General features: G+C 47.1%; 1 protein-coding gene across 1 annotated transcript in view; it reads left to right on the top strand.

Moving 5' to 3' along the window:
• Nucleotides 1–24,530, top strand: part of ATP13A1 (ATPase 13A1) — a 446,812-nt gene that overhangs the window by 23,504 nt on the left and 398,778 nt on the right. Inside the window, exon 2 of the mRNA XM_086961461.1 lies at nucleotides 9,130–9,219. Coding sequence (XP_086817587.1) covers nucleotides 9,130–9,219 — 90 coding nt within the window. The remainder of the gene's footprint in view (nucleotides 1–9,129; nucleotides 9,220–24,530) is intronic.

Raw genomic sequence — 24,530 nt, 5'->3', positions numbered from 1 at the left:
ATCATTAAAAAAGGTACCAATTCAAGTCTGTGTCCAGACATTTCCTATACTTCATTGCACTTTTTAAAAAACTAGCCACGTGACGTATACATTCAGGTTTTAATAGTTGTAAGTAAAACGATGCAGGGCGAATTTGAGCGAAGTTCAGCCTTTTTAAAACCGGTTTTAAATAAAAAGCCCTTGGGAATTCATAATATTTACATAAAAACATGAAGTGCAGCAAATCCTGTGGAGACAAGTTGTCGCAGCCACAGGCTGCCAGCACCTCCCCTTTGTGACACCCCCTAGGAACTGCTAATAACAAATGGAACATGTTGAACCTGAGCCTGGTTAGTAAAAAACGCTCATAGGCAGGTAAAGGCCAAAGTAAGTAGGGTTCCACAGCAGGCGAGGTTTTGAGCATCAGGTGAAGACGCACATTAGGCTTCAACAGCTCCCTTTCCTCCCTTTTTGATATTTTGCGCATGGTAAAGGATTGTTTTATAAACGCCACATCTTTGCTGGTGATGCCTTCTGGATTTAAAAACAGATAATCGTGCCCCTCCCTACTGAAACTAGTTTTAAGGTATTTCATCCAAGGAATTTTGGACATACAATCTAGGCTTAAGGTCTCTTTAAGGAGAATATGGGTAAGACCTAGGTGTTTGTTAAGCCAACACTGTAGCCAGAAAATGAGGGGTCGCAGGGACAGGGTATCGCTTATAAAATGAGTGCCCGTCTCTTCATGCACACTCATGTTTGGGGTCCCCCGGGGTTCACACAAAAGCTGCTTCAGGAATTTGTTTTCAACCACCTGGAGACACTCTAGATTACAGTGTCCCCATAGTTTGCTCCCATAGCTAGCTATTGAGATGCTCTTTGCACGATAGATCTTCAGCATAGCCGCTGTCAGTCTGTTACCCATTCTTGCAGCAAATCCAAAAAGTACAGCATTAGCCCTGGTAACTTCTCCTTTTTTCTTGTTCAAGAGTGGGGCCCAATTTAGCTGATGATCTAGGAGAACACCCAAATAAGAAAAGGTTGTGCATGTAGGTACGTTGATACCGTCAACCTTAAAGGGGTACCGCTTTTTTGGTTTTTGCCCTGTCTGCATTATGTAGGATTTTGAATTGTTTATGGTCAGGTCTCGCCTGGCCATAAATCCATGGAAGGCATCGAGCAAGGTTTGAAGCCCTTTCGGTGTGTGAGCTAAGAGGACTGCGGCGTCCGCATATAGCAGGACGGGCAGTCCTCGTCGCCCCACATAGGGATAGTCAGCCCCTGTCTTTACCAGTACACCTTCAAGGTCATTTATGTAAAGGTTAAAAAGAAAGGGGACCAGGATACACCCCTGCCTGACCGCCTGACTAGTTCTAAAGTTTTTTGTCACCTTGAGGTCTGTTGTATATCTTACATTAGCCTTGGTATCTATATGTAGATCTTTCAGGAAATTCACCAGGTATTTCTCAACCCCCATGGCCTCCATGGACTGCTGCAGCCTTCCTCGATTGACACAGTCAAAAGCCGAGGAAAGGTCCATGAATGCCATGTAGATGGTCCCTGGCCGTGAAAGTGTGTATTTACCCAAAATCAGGTACAAATGTAGGCATTGAGCCATAGTTGAATCCCCCATGCGGAACCCATACTGAATATCAGCTATAATGTTTTTCTCCTCCGCCCAAGTAGTCAACCTCTTCAGGATGACACTCCCTAAAACTTTAACGATAGAATCAATCAGGGAGATGGCCTATAATTAATTGTGCAGGATCTGTCGCCCTTCTTAAATACGGGTACTATAGTTGATACTCCCCAAAATGAGGGGCAGCCCCTTTTCGCTGCAGCATTTCCCACCGCTACTAAGATAGGAGCCCAGAACAGAGGGTTGGATTTAAATAAATCGGGGGGAATACCATCAGACCCTGGTGCTTTCTTGTTTGTGATGTTATTAATTCCCTCCGTCATTTCCAGTTCTGAGAACACCATGACGTCCAATCCCATCATCTCTTTTGGGTGGACTGGATGAGAAGCTATATCTTGAAAAATTTGGGAAAAAATGGGAAACCCATTCTTCCTCCATGATGTTAGACCCTACTTCCTTCACTACTGGTGTTAACAGAGGCGAACGATTAATTATAGACCAGAATCTGGAGCTGTGTGTTAAGGTTGAGGAGTCTAAAAGCTCCCTCCAAAGTGTGTTTTTTCAGCTCCATTTTCCTTTTAGCCAGGGTGTTCTTATAATTTAACCTTAATGCACTAATCAGAAGTCTATCTCGAGGGGTGATTCTAAGGGCTTTTTTCAAATCTCTAGCTGCTTTGGAGCAGTTATGGCAAAACCATTTGGGATCTCCAGATAAGGTTTTCCCCCCCGGGGAGTGCAACATCTCTCCTACCTTGGATGCAATACCCTCAAAAGCTTTAAGGACTCCCACGTCCGAAGATTCATCGCTAAGACCGCTTTTGAGATCGACTTCGCACTCTTTTAAGTCTGTCAAGGAAGAGGGATGGGATGACCTGTTTCCATTTGATACACCGACCCCCCCCATTAATAGGTTGCATCATGTTTCCTCCTGTGATTCTATCCTTTATTTTGAGAAGGTTCCCTCCCAGTGATGCACATACTGGGTTGTGGTCACTGTGTGCACTTGGAGTTACACAGAAACCCATGACTAAGGTCATAATAGATCTAGAAACTAGGATAAAATCAATGAAGGTTCCATGATTTCTACCCTTAAACGTGGGTTCCATTTGCGTTTTTAGTGGTGGTGCTATACTCATTGTAAACATCAGGTCATGCTCATCAAGCATGAGATTCAGTGCGTTTCCCTGTATTGTGTGCTCGAAATGTAGGCCCGCTATTAGTGGGCAACCCATGGTCGCCAGGCTGTTTAACATGGGATCGCCGCAAGGGTGCACATTAAAATCACCTGCAAGAATCACATTCTTTCTGTTTGGCCCACGGCACCGATTAATAAAATTTTGCAGTTTAGAAATCCTACATCCCTCACTCTTGTTACTTGAGTTGTAAAAATGTACCACACACAAGCTGCTATCGTCTTTCCTTGTATAATGGCCTGACAATTTCTGCTATCGGACGGGAAAGCCCTTGTACTGCTTCTTAGGGCTAGGGCGGAGTAAATAACCATTCCTCCAGAAGCACGGCCACTATTTGAGCTAGTTGCTGGTATAGCGAATGATCTATACCCCTCCAGAGGTAAGTTGCAGCTTGTGTCCCATGTCTCTTGAAGACAAATGATGGTATATTGGCTTACAAACTGCACCCATAGGGGGTCTGTGACCTTCCCTAACAGTCCTGCGATGTTCCAGGAGAGAACATTATATTCTAAATTAACGTCTTTTGTCATAGAAATGGGCTTATCGGTTAGGTTGGGCTTTGATAGATCAAGAGGGTTTTCCTCCCGAAAGCCTTGCTCTTCGGCTATAACCATTGTGTCTGGGATCATCTCTAAAATGTCAGGGACTGTCCCTGGACTGACTGTTGTTAAAGGGTGTCCAATCAATAGGTAATAATAATAATAATCTACATTTGTAAAGCGCACAATCACCCGTAAGGGTCTCTAGGCGCTGGGGGCCGTCGGGAAGATTAAGCAAGCTATTGCCCAGAGTCACATGGTGCTGGGCTAATCTGCCGCCGGCCCTGGGGATCGAACCGTGATCCCCAGATTCCGGAGTCAGTCACCCTGGCCGCGGCGCCACACCTCTTTAGATTAGATTAGATTTAGATTAGGTTAGATTCTATTGGGGGGGGGGGGATGAAAGTTAGATTTACCACCCAGTCAGTCGCAGTCATTAAGGCCCGAGAGGATGTTATATCTGTTATAAGCCTCTGAACATGGGAAATATCCTAATCCACCCCTCCTGAGAACTCCATTGGATCTTGGTGTGTTTATATCCCACCCCTCTAGTTCTCTATGATAAGGTGTCTTGTTAACCAGCCTCCTGCTCCTGTTGTTAATACCATCTAACTGTCCCGGCCTGTAAAAAAAAAACCAAGAGGTATCATTTCTATGCTCTGTCCTCCCTTCAAGGTGCCTCTCTCTGCTTCCCTCAATATCCTTTCAACTGGCACCGGACTGTTAAAGTTTAATACTATACAGTCTCCTCTACATTTTCTAGTGCGGCCCAGCCAGGCTACTCTCCGAGCCATAATTATGTTATGCCCTACCGTTTGACCTTCTACGGTGTTGTGGGATAGCCAATGAGTAACCTTATTTTTGATCTGGGAGAAGTTCTCTTTCTCCCCCTCGGGAAGGGGCGGAACATTTGCCAAAACAACTACTAGTGGGGTACTTTGTGGTGGAAGATCTAATGTAATCCGGCTACCTTTGTCGTGGGCTGTTTTATTATTATGGTCAGTTCCCCTAGACTGTGGTGATATGTTTTCCTTCTCCAAGGTGGATCACTTGTGTCCCCGTGAGGCTGCTACTTCCCTCCTCACCCTGAAGACTATCCTTTTTACCTGTAATTATAGGATCCCCATTATTTATGGGCCCACTCTCTTTAGATACGTCGGGTTGTCTGGTACTGCATATAGGCGGTTGGGTGGATTCAGTCCGTTTGGTTGTATTTGTTAGCTGTCCCCCGCTTCGCTTGCTATCTATTAGCGAATGTAACAGTTGTGTGTTGTGTAATGTGGCTTGTTGTAAGTTTCCCAAGTTATCATAGATTTTTTTAAGCCTCTCAATTATGGGGAGCATTAGGGATTTTACGATCTGTTCCACCTGTCCAATTAATCCTCCATCTCCCTGCATGGTCAATGGTAATCGCTTCGATGGTTGATGGGGGTCAGAATTGGATGGTAGGGAAATGCTCCTGGAAATAGCAGGGATGGGGACTTGTAAAGGATTAATAAGGGCTGGTCGACTACCTACTTTATTCACAATTTTGGCTATCTTGGGACATTTACCCTTCTGTCCTCCCCCACATCTTTCTTTTCCCTGTTCGTTTATTATTTAGGTTGACTTTGTCTATGGTGGGACGTACGTTAGCCTTTGTGAGGTGGGTGTTAGTGTTCCCGTTTTCCTCCCGAGTAGTGTTACCGTCCTGTGAACTATTACCCAAGCTAATTATATATAGATTTACTAGATTTTCAGGGGTGGTACAATTTTTAAGTACGCCTAATGAAGAACGTTTGGAGCTGAGGGATTCTATAGAGAGTCTTTTCTCTGTAATTTCTATCTCCCGTTCGAGGGCCGCTGCTACCCTGGTGATGAAATTATCCAATGTTCCGGTAATACTCCCCCCAGTAAGTTTAATCCCTTTACATAGTCGCGAAGCCATGATCGCTGGAGTAGGTTATCCTTGATCAAAGCAATACAAGGTTGACACAAAAGAGTTTTGTTCACCTGCTATGGTGAGTCGAATAGCAGGGGGGTGGCCCGACCCGGCCTCTGACGGCCGCAGACGATCCCGCCCTTGTCCCGGGCTTCTCCCGGCTCGTGATCCCGCGACGCGGGGGCTGTAGTCTGTTTTATGCGCCTCCGGGCACTCACCTGGCGTGCATTGCTTCTTGGCGCAGGGGACGCTGGGATATGGAGACCCCTCCGTACTGTGGCTGTGCCGAGATCTGAAAAGGCAACGGCGGCAGGGGGGGGACTAGCAATGAGGGCAAGATGCAGGATACCCCAACAAACGGCGGAATCTCCTCCTGGCACGCCCAGTGTCTGCGAAAGTCAGGTAGGGTAAAAAGTGGCACGTCGAAGGTGGACATGTTCTGCTCTCAGTTGATCTCATGAGATCTTCATGTCTGCTTGGTGCCTTTCAAACCTGATGCTGCAACCCTGAGTTTAACTGTACAGAGTGTTGGGGTGAGAGTAGACCTCCTATGGCAACTGCACAATGTCAGTCCTGCGCTACCACCTATAACACATCGTTTTGGTAACCATAATGGTATTTCCTTTAACCCTGCTTTGAAAATTTTAAATATGCAATTGGCATCTGGTTTTGGTTTATGAAACAATGTTATTGGCATTTTAAAAGCAATTAAAAATACACAGCATTTCAATCCTAAATCCACCCTGGTTCTCTGAAAGTCGGGTTAATCCGTTTAATCACAACTTTGTCTGCATTACAGCAGAGACCACGACAAAAACACGTTAAAATGATTTAATATGAACTAGAAATTTGCTCTCCTCGCTCATGCAATGGCCTCGAAGCTTTGAGAGCATCCAGTCGGCTCATAGATTCAATACTTACACCTGTATGTGCATACCAGTCTGCCCAGATGTTGACATCTTTTTATGGACATCCTTGTGACTTCTACACTGGTATCTCGAAAGTCGTGCAATAATCCAGCCCCTTGGTTCACCGCTCAAGCCGTGGGGATAACTTACTTCTCTATTCCCTAGCAATCTCTATCTTTGTTACCAACGGGTCCATATTCAACAAGCATTGACAAAGCTAGTAGGTCTCACCTATGAGAGCTATTGGCAGTATTTTGTAGCTATACCGTACAACAGCATGAATGTTTTACAGTATGAATAAAACAAATTATTTTTGAAGTGATATGATGCCGCCAGTGCTAATGTTTTTTTTCATATTGTGCATTAGCGATGGATGGATCATAGTCCCTTTTTTATTTTTAGCCATGTTGCACAGCAGCCACAGTGCTATACAGCATGGCTGCAATTCATTGCCAAAGTTGGCAATGCCCACGTTGTACAGCATGAACAAAAGGCATTGACTAAGCCAATAATAGTCTCAAAAGTGAGACCTATTTGCTTTGCCAATCAGGTTAGGTCTTAGTACAACAACTCTGTGTTTTGAGCAAATCAGTTAATCTCCCCATGCGTGAAAAAGAAAAAAACAAGACATTTGGCGAAAGAAATCCTATCACATATAGGAAGCAATTGAGTCCATGTCTTAGTGAAAATACATTTGGAGCAGATAGCATAGTTTTTCACAATGAAGGCAGATAACATCCATTGTCACAATAAACATTTTTAAAAAAAGCAAAAAGGTCTTCTTTGAAGTGTGTGTGACAACGTAAAATAGCAACAATGGCAAGAATGTCAACAAGAACGACAGGGTAGAAGAAAAATGAAAGCAGTACCTCAATCACAGCACAGTCATTGGAAGGACAGCAATCAGTACTTCGTCCATGCTCCAACTGCAAGTACATTAAGTGAAGCCAGCCCACATTGGTCAATTAAAAGGCAGCAAACGAGTGACAATGAAGCCAAACAATGTTAAGTAGTAGGTGGAGTACAAGCCCCTTGTTGTATACAATATATCTCACATGCAAGAGTGCATGAGCTGTTGCAGGCAAAACCTTAAAAGTCGACTTTTTATTTTTTGGACTATAGATACTATGATATGTAACAATGCAATTCATTCAGACCCTTGATGTGGGCATGACAGAATTGCAAGTGTTGCTAGTACTGTTGTGTATGCTTATTGAAGGAGTCATGTAAGTTAAGAAATAAACAATGTGGGTGAAAACCATAACATCACTCAGCCTTGAAATCCCTCCAAGGTTGCAACCTATCAAAGCGTGGTTTCCAGCCATACGTTGGTCGTCTGGGTCAATTTATTCTTCCAACCCATGTCCCTTAACACCACACACCAAGCTTCCAGCACTTGCATTGTTAGTGAGAGGAAGGATGATGGAATGTCCCCACTCTAAAGATGTTGAAAGAAACGTAGCCCATCTCTTGGTGTCAAAGGCCGGGTCAGTTCTCAATAAGTAGAGCCAGTTATCCATCACAGCTAAGTGTGCTGCTGTGTAAGATTGCACATTGGCAGCTGCAGTGCCCAATCGTACATGGATTTACAATACTTACTCATAGCTATCCTTGGACGTTAACCACCCTTTAGGAAACATCTCAGTTGCAACATAAGTCTTTTAAATAAAGCGAGACCTATTGCATGTTTAATTACTAATCGTATAATAGTCAACAGTATCGTTCCTCTGTGGATTCTTTTTCAGTTTTTTTGTGGGGTTGGTCTTTTTGATTATATACTTAAACTTAAATTTGCCCATCCCTTTCCACAATCCCAATTGGTGCGGGTCATGGCCTTCTACCAGGGTTTTGTCTTAGTACTGCAGCAAGTGCCCGCTAACCGCTGCCTGTGGCCAGGCCCAGCAGTACTGAGCTTAGGGTATAGTTCTCAGTCACTTCCTGTTCTGAGTATGCACTATTAAGTACTTACTGGACATGTCTCATGACACAGCACAGACCACAGACCCTGCCCCCGTTGCTTAGTGATTATTATGCACAGCCTTCAGTCATGCTTACTGATCAAGGCCACAATATGTGGTCTTCAACCAGGACATTGGCCCAGTATCAGAGACCTTAGTGCATGCTGAGCATGGCCACGGCCTGCAGCATGCCCAGTGAATACTGTGAATAGTGCTTGTCCTTAGGATCACATGTCCAGTACAGATTCCTTCTTTACCAGATGGACATGGTCTAAGATCATGCCTAGCAAGTAGTTTTGGGGCCTCCTCATATCTTTTTCTTATGACCCATCGCTGCAAGCCTTCCAAGCTCAAATTTACGTTCCTGTTACTTTTTTATTTTTCATCAAATGGGCTTTAGTTATTAGAAGTGTTTACTTTATGCCAGTGGTTGTAGGTGTGGACCGTGACGCTAATTTCTGGGGACTTGTTTCATCACAAAAGCTAGAGAGAGAAAGTCAGAAAAGGCAAAATGAGAAAGCTGGGATGCAAAAGAACCTGCAAGTGAGATAAGGATATGGAGCGAGATGGAATAAAAACTAGGCTCACCTAATATTCATGAGATAAAGAGAAATACGGTGGAGGAAGGAGACATGAGGTGGAATCATGACAAGCTAGACTTGGTATTCATTAAACAAAGACCAGAAGTGTAGGGTGGTGCAGTGCTTAATGATTTAAAAAAAAATGCTGGGCGCCAAACTTTTTCTCTGAATCCCACAGCTGGTGCTATAGAAGATTGTGATGCTGAATACCAAGTCTGCGTAAACCTGATTTTACATTTTGCCCCTTTAATCCACAACCAAACCCTCCCTGCTCCTTTACCTCACTCTTGCAAGTTCTTTTTAATCTTTGCTTTCTCTGTGCTAACATTTATTTTATAAGAATGTCAGCAGCATGTCTCGGAGGGTTACAATTTGGGAACCGCAGTTATAATTGTGTTTTTATTTTTGTAGGAGCCAAATCCAAGTAAAGCCACATTGGCTAAAGTAGTGCCAACACCTAACAATGGATCTGCAGAGCTGGTTTCTCTACATCGAGACAAGGTAGGGGAATTTGCGGATGATCTTGTGTGGGGCAAGATATTGAGCTGTTTTGTCAGATGGTACAGGGCACACACCTCCTTTACTTAAGAATCCATTGTTCAGTCAGATGCTGTGAAGTTTGAAAGGATTTTTCTTGATGGTGTGGAATGGGAATTCATAGGCGAATTTTAAGTGCAAATTGTGTTTGTTGATAACTGCAAGCTGTTTGAGGTGAACGATCACGGATCTCAATATAGGAGGGAATGTGTGAAAGATGTACTCAGGGTCTCACCTGTCAAAAAGTAGAATCCATTGCTAACCATGACCTCAACCAGCAGAGCAATTTCATATTCAGGATGACGACGTTGGTAGTGCACTATCCTCTTTGATTTGTGGGTCAGTTTTTAAGGGACATTTCATTCTTTCAGCATTCAGTCTTGCTGTGGCTACTTATGAGAGACTTAGTCAGGTAGAACTTTAAGTAATTCATTGGGGAAGCAAAGCCACCCATGCATGAGTTTCCTCTAGGACTGAAATGCATGTAAAGGGCATTACAGGACAAGCCACTGTAAAAAGCATTTTAGTGTGGGCAAGTGAATGTTACAGAAACATTTATTCCCACATGCCATGTCACCTATGCTGTGGCACTTTTTAAAAAACGTCTTACTCAGGCGACTAATGTTGTTGTAGGACTACCCTTCACTTCTGACAAATTTCTCTGTGGAAGTCAAACCATATTTACTTAAAACAGTTGGAAAATCCACATAGCCGCAGTTACTGTTTGGATTTTGTCACCGAGCAGTGCTGGAACTAAGCTAGTGGTGGGCAGTGAACCATAATTTATTGCCTGTGCATTTGAACCAGGGCCTCTGTATCAAGGTTTTTTAGGTCTCGCTACGACGAACGCGCTAAGCACGTTCTCGCAGCGAGAACTATAGTCTGTGTCTCAGCCGAAAAACGACGAGGGGAGACGAGCTGGCCGCGCGCCCAGTATTCCCTATGGCGGCGTCGGATTCCGACGCGTGCCTTCGGGTCGGGTCGCGCGCATGAGCTTCTACCGTAGACAGCTCACGTGACGTCACGCGGCCCAATCCGAAGGCGCGCGTCGGAATCGGCTCTCGCAGTCCCGCTCCTTCTCGCCGGACCGGCACTCCACACTGCCTGGCATCTTCAAGGCTCTCGTAGAGCAGCCGCTTCCTAACACTAACATCCAGACTCCTGGGGCTCGTATCGGTGACTGACAGCCCCAGGCCACGCAGCCAGCTCCCACTGGGGGAAAGGAACTCATGCTCTCCTACAAAGTGGTAGTTTTCAAAGAGCGCAAGTCGTAGATGTGCTCCCGGGCGCTGGCCACCACACGCTCGGAGCCGTTCCTGGTGAGGTAAGCCAGAAGCAGCAGAGACTGGAAGAGAAGAGTGGGGAGAGAGCATGAGAAGCAGTACACACCAGCAGGAGGTCTGTACAAACAGCATTAACAGCAGCGGAGATAGGTGCTCATTGGCACATACCACCCCCACATAAAGCTGTTCCGTCCGGCACTCATTCTCTCAGGCTACGCTTTAAGGGAGATTGGCTACAGCCATAGGGGCCACTGGTCGCACTACGGCTTGGTTCAGGTGCAGGAAAGCACAACCGAATGACAAACTATGCCCCCGCCACCCCGTCAATATGAGATTTTACTTTAAAAAAAACTAAAGAATAGACCGCCACTGCAATATTTCATTCTTCCTTAGAAATTTCTCCTTGCGATCCTTTTGTGGAAAACCTTTTTCCCCCCTACGCTTCCTTATTTTCTGCCAGCATGCTGCCTCTCATGAGAAATATTCCTAAAACACAGTGGGCAGCTCTGCTCATAACACATTGTTCAATCTCACCATGGGCAAGGCAGCTTGTTTTACAAGCTTTTATTTAGACGGGAGTTTCCGTGTACATTGTGAGACATTATTGTTGCTGACATGTGAGCTGCTTTTATAGCGTTCGTTAGTTTTACGGTCCCAATACTTAATTTGAGATAAAACAGGTGCCGGGACTTCAGTTTACCAATGCTTAATTTCAGATAAAACAAGTGCTGGGACTGTCTTTCTCTGTATCCTTCTGGGTCCTATTTCTTCTTCCTTGTTTTTAGTTTCATATAGCGCCTACATGAGCAGCAGTTCCGTTACAGACGGGACACATGCATTTTGTTAGGCACGGGAGGGGGCGGGGGTATTAAGTTTTCAGTTTCAGTTTTTAACGTCTTTATTTCGAATATTCTTCATAAAAGACAAAATATTTACATACATATGAATAATAACAATATTACATAATCAATGACATTATATGAAAATTAAGCGTAAAGAACAATAGAACAAAAAGAATTAAGAATTGATTAAAACCTCAAATATGTGCATAAAGACGACAAGAGAAGATTATTATTGAACAAATGCATATAAAAAGACACAACATCAATACTGGTCGGAGACACAATCTAGTAAAGTAACGTACTATATGGGTTTTTCATGACGGTATGTTACAAACTGTCTTAGACCTTAATAACCAAGCCCATCCAAGGAATTTGGCCAATCCAATGGAAAGACATTCAGAGGTGTTAGTTCTTAGAATGAGCAAGGCTTCACTGCTCGACCGGGTCTTTAATCTATAGCATATAGGCTTTAGCCACTTGTGGCGTGGTTCACGGTAAGCATTACAAACAAACAAGAAATGACCTATTGTTTCTTTATGGTCAGTACAACATGGACAAAGTGAAGTCGCCGGCTTCTGCCAACCACTGGTGAAGGCCCGTAATGGCAATGTACCTAGACGGAACTGAAAGTAAAGTTTCCTATCTAAGGTTTTGACAATTACATCCCAAAAGCACTCGGTATGAGGGACTATTTTATGTAGCAGAAACAGACCGGTCAGGTTCGGTTTCTCTGAAAGAGCAACGTGTTCATCTTTAACCATAGACCAGAAGAGAGATTTAAAATCTTTCTTAGAGGGAAAGATGTGAGAGCCCGGCTCAAACCACAACTGGGGAGGCCCATTCCGATAAGAGTGTTTCTAATTGACTTAAACCATGGAATTTCACCTGCCCCCTGTTGTGATCTAACATCCTGAAGCTCTTGGGCAAACATGGCAAGTTCCGGTGTGGACCATATGCGTCTCCATAACGCCACCATCCTGTACTGGGCTTGATGTTTAATTGAATGGAACCCCATATCCATCAATAGTGGTAGAGCGGGTGTTGATGGAGGAAGACTGACCAGGTTTCGGAAAAATTTGTTCTGTATCCTATCAAGGACAGCCAGGTCCACACAACCCCATATATCAGCCCCGTATAATATGGCAGAGCTGATTTTTGCACTATATATTTTAAGAGCGGGCAATACCCTTTTGGTCAGAGAACTCCGCTGCTCCTTCACCAGACAACCGGACAGACGCGTAAATTTCAAGCTAAGCGCCGCTATTTGCTCTTTCCAGCGTAATCTATAGTCCATTGTCACACCAAGATAGGTCATAACTTCAACCTGTTCCAGACTAGACCCGTTCATCGTAACATTGCCCCTCTGTGGTTTTTTATTTGTGAAGACCATAAATTTGGTTTTGTTGATGTTAATTTCTAAATCGTTCTCATTGCAGAAATCCACAAATTTGTCTATAGCTACCTGCAGACCCTTCTGTGTTTTAGCCAATATGAGCGTGTCATCAGCAAAAATTAAAAGGGGGAATTTAGTCCCACCCAGTGATGGGGCATCGGTAGGGGTTTCTGAGAGAAACTTAACCACTTGATTAATAAAAAGTATGAAAAGGGTAGGGGCCAGGACGCAGCCCTGTCTCACTCCACGAGTCACGGGGAAGGGTTCTGTGACCTGGCCCTGGCGGCCCCACCTAACTCTAGCAAAATTTCCCTCGTGCATCCTGATGGTAAATTCTAGGAGCGCAGAAGGAACTCCCATCTTTCTTAATGCAGCCCACATCTTTCCTCTGGGGACCAAATCAAACGCTGATTTGAGGTCCACAAATGCAGCGTATATCGTGCCACCTCTCAAAAACACAGTTTTCCAGTAGATCATAACAAATCTTAAGATCTGATCTACAGTACTAATGTGAGCCCTAAAGCCAGCTTGTAATGGAGAGAGAATGTCAGCTTCGGTCATCCAGGTGTCGATTTTTCCTAAAAGCATTCTAGCCACTACCTTTTGTAGGGCATCAATAAGACTGATGGGTCGGTAGTTTCCTGCATCAGTTTTGTCCCCTTTTTTATACACGGGCAGGATCTCTGCCCCTTTCCATGAATTTGGGATCCTGGTCCCTCTAGCTATCGCATTTGCTAGGGTAGTTATGTACGGAACCCAATGCACCTGGTCATACTTAAAAAGGTCCGCTGGGACACAGTCCATACCGGGGGCCTTACCGTTCTGGACTTGTTTAAGAGCAACTACAGTTTCTGTTTCTGTGAAGACAATGTGGTCAAGTATGGGCACCGCAGTCTGTACACTGGCATCTTCCCAAGTGTGGGAGATCCGTTCCGTGTTACTAAACTGCGTCGCGTAGTGCTCGACCCATTGTTCTGCAGGCACATGGTTAACAGGGACTTTCGAGTCCCCAGTCCCACCCCACCTCAATACCTCCCAGAATTTTTGTTGGTTAGATGAGGTGCTTGCTTGGTATAAATCTAACCAGCGCTGTTCGTCCCAGTTGGTTTTTGCCTCTTTAAGTACTTTCTTGTAATTAACCCTAGCTAGCCTAATATCATTGGCTGACTTGGATTTAATAGCAGCTATTAGGGTGCTATGGGCAAGACGACAAGATTTATCATACCATTTGGTCCTAGTTGGTACTGGACCATTATTCCTTCCTTTTGTGGGTTCATTAAAAAAAGTTTTAACCCCTTCCAAGCTGATGACGAGCTGGGCTCGTCATGGTGTAGCCTTCTCATACACTGATGACGAGCCCAGCTCGTCATAAAACAATGAAATAGAGCAAATCCCAGCACAGGAGGGGAATTGCCTTAGCAGCCATGGGGTTAATCTTATTAAACAGAGACTCATGGATCGACCCTATTTCTTCCAGGGAAGTGCCTTCATTAACTATGGGTACCATCAAATTGGTGGCTGCTGAGACCTCCACCGCAACCCTTTCTAATACGGTAGGGTTGTCTATAAGCCTAGTCCAGTGTACCCTTCTACAGTCATTCGTAAGAACAGCCTCGGCTGTAACGGTAGTGGATGCAGAATCCAATCTGAGACCCTCATTCAGTAGTAATTTAATTGCCAGGGGATTATGGTCACTTTCAGGTCTTTGGACTACTTCCATATCCTCTAGGATTTTCCAAAACTCTATCTTTATTAAGAAGTAGTCAATACGGCTCGAATGCTGGGAATTGTCAAAAGTGACCTTTCCCATCGAATCTGATTTAGTTCTACCGTTAGCTGCGCGCAGATCCCATTCAAGGCAGAGGCCTAACCACTGCATTGCGGCCTCGGTAACTTTTTTAATTGGAGGGATGGATAATGGTGGAATATTCCAAATTTGATCGATTTCCCCATATCCTTCTTTGTCAAGACTAGGAAAAGGTTAAAAAGAACAATTAAAATCACCTGCCACCATTATACATTTGTCGCTAGTAATATTGTTTAATAGGGAATCTAAATCGCTAGCTGCTCTCGCAGGCTTCCCACCAGGTTGCCCTCTTGCATATATGTTAATCAGAAAAAAGTCCTCGTTATTTTTACCAGACAATTTCAAGGCAAGAATATCACTACTTAAGGTAGGAATGTCTATAATTTTAAAGGCTAGGGATTGTCTGATCCAAATAACCAGACCACCTGAAGGACGACCTTTAGGTCCTTTACAGGCTGGTTTATAGTAGTTAAGATAGCCAACCCGAAAGATGGCATCAGTTGACCAGCTTTCCTGTAAAATGATAACATCAAAAGAGTCCACATAAGAGCCCCAGTCATCCTCAGACATTTTCCCTTTTAATCCCGCTATATTCCAAGACAAGACTGTGAGGGTATTACTTGTTACTTTCGTCAAGTTGTTAAATGGATTCACAGTCTCCTCAGGGACCAGGGGTCTATATGTGGGATTTGGAAGTTTTACCCTTTCTACCTCCCCTTGGGAATTACCACTCAGCCCTGTTACAATCTCAGCCCTGGGAGATGGAGTAGGGTTAGGGGAACTCAGTACAACTTCACTCGGCCCGGGAATCGGTAGTAGATTGTCAAGTCAATCTACAACTTCCAAGCCGGATAGCGGAGCAAACCGGTTTGTGAGGTGCGGGTGAAACAAAGGGTAGACTGGGGTATCAAAGTGAAATCTCCCTCTTGGCCTGTCTCTTCTAGAATGTTGAAATGGGGTGTGGGGTCTACTTGTATATAAAGCAGGATAGAAATAATTCAACAATAATGTTTGCACATCCCCAACTCTTCCGAATCTAGGTTCCCTGCTGATAAATTCAGCCACCCATGGCTCTCTGAAACTTATCACCACACAGTCCCCCTCAAGATCTTTCTTACCATAACCTATCCAATCCACCCTTCTTACATTAAGAATTTCAGGATTCATGTTGGGTGGGAGCGGGCGATTTTTATTAAGCCAGAATGTTACTTTATTGTAGAGGTCCTTGTGTGTTTCTCTTTTACCATCTACTAAAGGAGCCACGCCAGTTAAGATGATGGTGTAAGGCTGTGACTCTGGGGGGAGATTAACACATTGTTTCCTCGGGATAGGTTTGATATAGGGCCGGATGTTTTGGTCGTGACTACTAAGAGTTTTCTTGGCCTGGGGTTGCTTTGCGGCCTTCTGTCTAGGTGCGCCCTCAGAGCTAACTGTTTTCTTGGGGGGCGATACAGTTGTTGGCTGCGGGGCTTTTAACGTAGTGGGTCCCGCTTTTGAACTTGAGGCCCCTGCTTTGTTATTCACCAGAGTAGACTTCGATGATGACAGGGCAGTGGGGGGCAAGCCTTTGGGGGCTAAACTGGCAAGAGTTCTGTTTGTAGATGCTATATTATCTTTAACCAACCTATCCAAGGAATCCATTTTTGTATTCAATAGTCTTGTCCTTTCGAATAGTGGTAAGAGCAGGGATTTCATTAGTAACTCTATCTTAGCCAGAAGTATGCCTTCTGCAATACTAACTGTGGTGTTATGGTCTTCAAGTTGAACCACCACATTAGTATTAGGCAACTGTATAGGTGAATCAATAGTACTTCCCGCCCCCTCAATATGTTCATCTAAGTCGGGAGAGTCTAACCTTTTACGTTTCCCAGAGTTCTGTGAGGGTAGAAGTTGTGAAAGGGGAGGGGAATTCACTTGCTCCTTACTGATATTAAGATTAGGTGAGTCTGAGAGACCTGATTTCTCTCCAGGCTGGTCTAAAAAAATAGTAGTCCCTCCATTTAGCATATTATCATGTGCAGTGGTATATGAGCTATCTTGACCCGTCCCCGCTAACTCCACAGTTTGGGTCTCAGGAACAGTTACAAGCACTAAATCTGTATTAAAATCATTGCTATCAGTGTCTAAAAGGGAAAGCGGAATGGGGGAGACTGCCTCATTAATTTTCCCAAGAGAGGATCGCTTGCCTGTAATTATATCTAGTGAAAGACGTTTTTCAACTAGAGCGATTTCTTTCTCCAGTATGGCAGTAGAGCGTTTAAAAAACTGGTCAATTGTACCCGTAAAAGTGCCATTAGAGGTGGAGACCTGGACTTGCCGCTCTTTGCCAGATCTTAGGGTCATCTTTAGATATACAAGTAACCAAATTAACACCAACCTCAGACCTCAAATTATGTACAATAATGGGCAAAGTTAGGTCAAAGCGGTTATACTAACAATGAGGACACAAGCCTGGTTATGGTCAGATGCAATGTTTACAAAAGAAACATTTAAAACGTCTGTTAGGTGATACCATGAGATGTTATAAATATTGAGTGGTAAATGTTAGGAAGGTGGCCCGGCCCGGCCTCACTCGGCCTCTGACGGCCACAGACGGTCCCGCCCTTGTCCCGGGCTTCTCCCGGCGAGCTCCCGCGCAGCGGTATTCACACGTTAATATATGGCTCTTACGGTGATCACCCGGTCGTTGGGGGCGGGGCGGGGAGGGAGAGCAGCCCAGGTGGAACGGGCGGGGTTACTGGGACTCCTGGGAAATGTAGTCCCAGCCCTCTTGCTCTCAGCCCTCAGCCCCTGTCTTACTCCAGCAGCAGCTAACAGCCCACGAAGGAGAGCGCCCCTCTGCGAAGCGGGACCCGCGCAGCGGGTTCCGCGAGGCGTTGGTGGAGATGCAAGGAATCCACGGGCAATCCAAACAGCAAGGCAGGTTTGTCAAGGTGTCCCACGAAGTGCAGGGCAAGCCGGTATTTGATCACCCGGTCGTTGGGGGCGGGGCGGGGAGGGAGAGCAGCCCAGGTGGAACGGGCGGGGTTACTGGGACTCCTGGGAAATGTAGTCCCAGCCCTCTTGCTCGCAGCCCTCAGCCCCTGTCTTACCCCAGCAGCAGCTAACAGCCCACGAAGGAGAGCGCCCCTCTGCGAAGCGGGACCCGCGCAGCGGGTTCCGCGAGGCGTTGGTGGAGATGCAAGGAATCCACGAGCAATCCAAACAGCAAGGCAGGTTTGTCAAGGTGTCCCACGAAGTGCAGGGCAAGCCGGTATTTGATCACCCGGTCGTTGGGGGCGGGGCGGGGAGGGAGAGCAGCCCAGGTGGAACGGGCGGGGTTACTGGGACTCCTGGGAAATGTAGTCCCAGCCCTCTTGCTCGCAGCCCTCAGCCCCTGTCTTACCCCAGCAGCAGCTAACAGCCCACGAAGGAGAGCGCCCCTCCGCGAGGCGTTGGTGGAGATGCAAGGAATCCACGGGCAATCAAAACAGCAAGGCAGGTTTGTCAAGGTGAGACATTATTGTTGCTGACATGTGAGCTGCTTTTATAGCGTTTGTTAGTTTTACGGTCCCAATGCTTAATTTGAGATAAAACAGGTGCCGGGACTTCAGTTTACCAATGCTTAATTTCAGATAAAACAAGTGCTGGGACTGTCTTTCTCTGTATCCTTCTGGGTCCTATTTCTTCTTCCTTGTTTTTAGTTTCATATAGCGCCTACATGAGCAGCAGTTCCGTTACAGACGGGACACATGCATTTTGTTAGGCACGGGAGGGGGCGGGGGTATTAAGTGATTTGCCCAGAATCACAGGAGACTCGAGCCCCAGTTCCCCAGCTCCGAGGGTAACCACTCTTTCCGTTAGGCCACATGAAAGAGCTATGCATTATAAAACGTAAACTATGGAGAAATACCATAAACAATTAATGTTGGTCAGACTAGAGATCAGGCGGCGGCGAGATATGAAGAGGCGGCTTTGGAATGCATTTTTCGCGCGACCTCGGAGTCTGTTCCTTCCCCCATGGCTGCCTTCTCCCGGGATTGGCGTGAGATTGCGGCATCATCTGGCTGTCTCGAGCTGTTAGTGGGGGCGCCGTGGCATGACCAGCCCTTGAACAGTACGGCCTGCTCTGCAGCGCTCGGCACAACATGCAGGACTGGGACATCCTCCTACAACCAGGGCAACTTAGTTTAAAAAACAAAAACTCAGCCCCAGACTCCAGCACGCTGCTGCTCTGCATGAGGATCTTTTCTGAATGCCACCCTCCCTTCACCACCAAGACGAACCTACAAGGAGAGCAGTGACAGAGACATAGCCCCCACCCCTCCGGAATAGCTTTGAGGATGAACACAGTCCTGTGTGCCTCCTAGTTTGAGCACGCTAAGCTGTTTGAAAACAGTCTACGGGTTCTCACAATCAGTGGAAATGCGAATCAGATCAGGGACTGTAAGATCGGTGTTTGTTTTCGGTGTTTGCCTGGAACTTGCTTAAAGGTCATTTCATTGTGGATGTGCCTGTGGTAGGACTTGATACCATTCTGTCTTTAAATGTCCTCCACACCTCTCAACCCACCTTGTTCCCCAAACCCCAGTGCGCTGCCCTTCCTCCTACAACTCTCCTCCAAACCTCACCACCTTCTATCTTCCCTCTTCACACCAACTTACCCACCACACATTATTTCTCCAATCTAGGTTGGTTGCCCACAGTTCTCCTCCATGCTTCACCACAAAGTCTTCCCCACACTTCACTGAGCCTCACCACACCTCTCCTTTGTGCCCCAACATATTGTCCTCATGCCTCTTTCATGCCTTACCACACACTCCACCACCGCTCACCACATTGTCCTGTTCACTCTTCGCTACACCTTTACTCAATCCCACTTGCCTCACCTTTCTTCTATTCTTCTACTTCTCTCAACTTTCCTCAGTGCTCCAGATTGTCTCGCCTTTCTTCTGTTCTTCTACTTCTCTTATCTTTCCTCAGTCCTGCTGGTCTCGCCCTATCATCACCAGGTGTTAATGAATGCTTATTGAATGGATTCATGGTTACTTAGCACAAACCTACCTGAGCAGAGCCAAGCTCTGCACTTTAGTGAATGTTGCGAGATCATGCAGAATCACATACATTAAGTGGAGATTTACTTCTTTTGAATTATACAGGTGCATCACAGGCTACACATTTAAAATCGTAGGCACAGGGAGATTAGTTGCAGTGCTCTGTCAGACTAGTTCTAGCCTGCGGTTCACCAAAACTACACTGAAATAAACAGGGCGCCAATATGCTACTCACTTCTAAACTCGATTTATACGTTCCCCTATAGAAAGACGAGCCTGTACCACTGGTTTGATTAGTACTATATTTGGGCGTTAACCTGGTACTAATGAGGTGCAGCCAATGCCCAGAAAGTGCTACCAAGTTTAACAAGTATTTTTTTCCCCTTTCGCGTTTTGGGACTTGTCTTATTTGTGGCTCTTTTCTTCTTCGTCCTATCAACCAGACCCCTTTGGTCAGCAACCTACTAGCAATCCCTCCCTGCTACATCATTTAGTTCACTGTGTTGCTTCCTCGTGTTCTCCCCCTGTGCCCTCCTTTCCACTGCCTTATCCATAAGGCGCTTGGAGGTGACATGACATGAAAGGAGCGCTAATCACTATAGCTTCAACCAGCATCACACTGTCTGTGTAAGGTTCACTGCATGCATTGTCAGCAGCGTAGCCAGTGTGTCCTGGGCCCTGGAGCAAGTTAGGAAATGGCCCCCCTGGATGCGGTTTGTGCCCACCTTCAAACCGCCCTTACAGTACAAGCACCGGGGGAGGGGGGCGGGTTAGCAGCGGGCCTCTCCACATGTCTCGGCTCGTTATGCTGGGGATATATCACTGTCAGAGCACTTAAGAGTTTGGTTGTAAAGAGCGCTGGCCGCCCGCTACAGTGTGTACACTCTTTCTGCTCCTGCTGCGCAGCTCCCAGCACGATGGGGCATCAAGTTCAACACAAAGTCGGATATGCTGCTACAGTCCGCTCAGTGTCCTCAGCAATTCACTGTTTACTACAAGGGGAGTGCTGGCTAAAAAGGTAGCTACGTATGAGGGGCAGATGTCCTTACTTGGCTGACGGTGCAGCTCTGTCGCAAGAGTCCCGCAGCTGCCGCAAGTGAGTGTTCTGGCTCTGCTCTATTGAATTAGGGTATGACCCCAGGCCTCCACAATGCCCTGCTGCTACACCCCGAGACATCCCAGCGGGCACAATTACTGTATTTCCTCAGGGGTTCTGAGGCTTCTTTGCTTCTCCGGGCTCTGCTGAGTGGATCTGGGGCACACTAGACCAGCTACTGGCCACCGTCTGACTGTTATAGCTGCAGGCCACCCCACAGCATTGATGGCGCCCACTCCCCTCCTGCCGCATGGCCTACTGCGCACTGGGGCGCCCAGGGGAAACAAGTGCTAACTGCCGATATGGCACACTTCGTGCCCGCAGTGATTCCCAGTGGTCTTAAAGGAACGCCGACTGGAAGAGTATTCACCAGGGGCAACCTCACTTATTTGGCTGGTGGAGCAGTGCTGCCATAGGAATCTGGCGGCCGGTTTCTTCCCCGCCCAGTCAAGGTGGGCCCCTAGCCCTCCGCAGTGCTGCGCCATTACCCCCAAAATATGTTCCAGCTGGAGCAGTCACTCCCCTTTGGGGCAGGGGAGTTCCACTGCCGTCTTGCTTCTCTGGTCCTCGTTGGTTGGATTGGGGGCACCCAGGTTCCCCTCCCGCGGCGGGCCGTCACCTGTCTTGGGTTGTCACCATGTGCTCAATCTCTCTCTCTCCTTCCCTCTGTGTGTGCCAATCTGCTCCCCGTGCCTGTGTGACACCTCTCAGCCTCTCTTGTGTGCAGTCTTCTGTGCCTCCGGCTGTGTGACCTCGGTGCCTCCCTATGCACTCCTCCTGGAGTCTCCTGTGTGCACCTATACAGCCCCGTCGAAGTCCCTCTGTCTGCCCCAATCTGCCCCATCCCTCGTGTTGCACCACTCAGCCTTGCTTGTTTGCGTTCCTCTCTCCCTCTGCGGTGTGACCTCTGTGCCTCCCTATGCCCTCCTGTGTCCTCCTCTACACCCCCTGTCTCCGTCCCTCTGTGTACACCAATCTGCCCCCTCCTTCGTGTTGACCCCCTCAGCCTCTCTCGTGTGCAGTTGTCTCTGCCTCCCGCTGCCATTCACAAACAATGTTTATATACCAATTGCAAATAAAAAAAAATGCCCCTAATTGAATAAAGGCGGTGTGAGGGACTGCCGACGGGGATTAGAAGCCAGCAGAATACCCAGGTGCGGAGGCAGGACAGAGTGTGGGGTTGACTGCGGCATGACTGGGGAGCTGTGCCCACCCCCAGAGGTAATAACTGCCGGCAGTACAGTGATCCAGGCACACAGCTCCTCCCGGCGGAAAGGGGCCCAATAGGAGCACACTCGGCATCTGCCTCGGACGAACCCGGGAGTTTACTGAAGGCCTGAAGAGGTTACAGAAGACCCGGCTGGCACGTGGCGTACGCTCGAGACTGAGAGAGTGACGGCCCACACACCGACCGGGAAAAGCGGTTGAAGATCCTTCTGCGTGACAGAGGGGACCCCTGAGGGAGGGGAGGCAAAACGACATCAAGGGACGGAAGAAAGACCTGACGATCGCTGCCGGTACCCACCTGTAGCGTGTTCACAGGAAGGCCTTGTAGGAATTCCGTAAAGCCCAGCTTACAGCTGCCCAGACGAGGGAGACCACAACATGAAGCCCAAGAGTGTTGCGGCTGTCCAGACGAATAAGCTGGACAAATATGTGGTCCCGATGTCGGCCCCATAGGCTGAGGGGGCAACGGGAGACCAACCTGCGCCAGCTGAGCCCTCCTTAGCTTCCATAATGGCGGCCATCCAAAACCTAAGGATACCCTCGAGACGAAAATCGACAAGATGTCCGTTGAGATGAACCTCATACGCGCCAATCTCAACAAGACGTCAGACAAGGCCAGTACCAATGAGACGGACATCCGAGAGCTCCAAGCCTCCTCCAAGAAGCTTGAGCAGAGGGACCAGGAATGGAGGGTTCGCCGAAACATTAGGGTGGTAGGAGTTCCAGAGGGTTCCGAAGGGCCTAGTGTGGACCTCTTCCTCAAAGACTTGATCCTCAATTGTTTGAAACCGAAACAGCTCTCTACCATGTTTGCCATCGAGAGGGCGCACCACGTGCCAATCCCCAGGCTTAAGCCAGGAGCTCCAACGAGGACCACCACGCGAAAAAACTCAACTACAGGGACCGAGTCACCGTCTGGCAGGCCGCCAGACAGCTGGGAGACCTACAATACGAGAACGCAACAGTCTGGTTCTTCCTAGACATCGCGCTCAAAGTGAAACGGTGCTCCTTTGATGGGGGGAAAGCGGCGCTCCGGCAAAAAGGTATTAAATACATGATGTTCTTCCCCTCAAAGCTCAAAATCATGGCCGGCGGCAAATCCCTCTTTTTCACTAAGCCATCGGAGGTACAAGACTGGCTAGACAGAGGCGCCGCACAGACATCGGTGACTACTGCAGTGGACGAATGGAGAGACACTTGTGCCAAGTCACCGGGTTCATTGGACGGAAGATCGGACACCGACCGAATGAGTCGGCACTCCTGGTGATCGAGATTAAACAGCCCCGGTATGAGAGACACACAGAGACTCTAGAAGACTCCTATTGCCTGGAGAGACTGCATTTTCAGACCTCCGCAAGCTGTAATGTAATGTATAAACATTTCTTACGATATTTGGGGTGTGGGGTCTTTGGGGTGGTGCCAACCAGGCAGAAGGTGTGCTCGACGTGCCCGGAACTGGCCAGAACTTGACAAGGAGGGCCAGAGACACTTCCTGACGTTTACTACCCGAACTTCACGGTCAGACTGGTCCGGCCGTCCTTGGGGCATTAATAACACCATTTAGTAGGGGCGGGGTGGGGTTGACGGTGCAGTGAGGTTTTAATCGCAAATTGGTTGCATAAGCTTGACAAAATACTAAATGTAGGGGTATGGGTGTTCAGCGGCTGGAGTTGGTGCCAGCGCATTTCCCCACCTAACAGTTTACTGGGGGGGTTCTCTCTTCCTTTTTGGGTGAAAGGCGCTCGGCTAGCTGGGTGTGTGGGTCATTTTAAACCTACGTGGCAGGGTAGCAGGGTGGGGGACAGACGTTTCATTGTTATTTACTAACGGTTGGTAATGCTCGGAGGGAGGGGGGGGTTGGGGTTTGAGTTGGTCATGCAGGAAATGTGTTTGTGCACTGGTGCGATGTTGCAGGATCTACGGATCGCGTAAAGCGATTGCTTCCACTGGTGGCTATAAGGTGGGATAAAAGTTTAAAAATTTAAAAATTATCAGCTGGAACATCAACGGGTTGGGGAAAAGCTCAAGAGGGGTTTAGTTCTCTAATTTGTCAAATGGCACCTCCCAGATGTTGTCTTATTGCAGGAAACGCACCTTATTGGTAATACCTGCCATGCGCTCAAAAGATGGGGCTATAAAATGGCGGCAAATGCCGGCTTCACTTCAGGGTCCCGGGGGGTGAGCATTCTGTTGCGCTGTAACTTTCCATTTGTCATTGAGCATTCAGAAACAGACTCACTGGGACACTGTACAGTGCTCTCTGGGAGATGGGAGGGACGCATACTCAATTTAGTGACGGTTTATATCCCACCAGGATTCCAAACCCAGTCATATCATGATCTGTATAAACTTCTCCTTTCCCTTCCTGAGGGGCAGCTTTTACTTGGCGGGGACTTCAATGCAGTAATATCCGGAGGACTAGATAGGCACCCACCCCGAGACATCGTCACAGGGCACATGTGGCTCTCCAATCTCCTGGAGGCATTCAGCTTAGTTGACCTCTGGCGCCTGCGCCACCCAAATCTACAACAGTACAAATTCTTCTCTGGACCACCCAGCACCTTTTCTAGGATAGACTACATCCTTATGCCTTT

Source organism: Lissotriton vulgaris, chromosome 1_1, assembly GCF_964263255.1.
Source record: "Lissotriton vulgaris chromosome 1_1, aLisVul1.2, whole genome shotgun sequence".
NCBI classification, from domain to species: Eukaryota; Metazoa; Chordata; class Amphibia; order Caudata; family Salamandridae; genus Lissotriton; species Lissotriton vulgaris.
The sequence above is the reverse complement of the archived record's forward strand: the minus strand, read 5'-3'. Positions and strand labels throughout refer to the sequence as shown.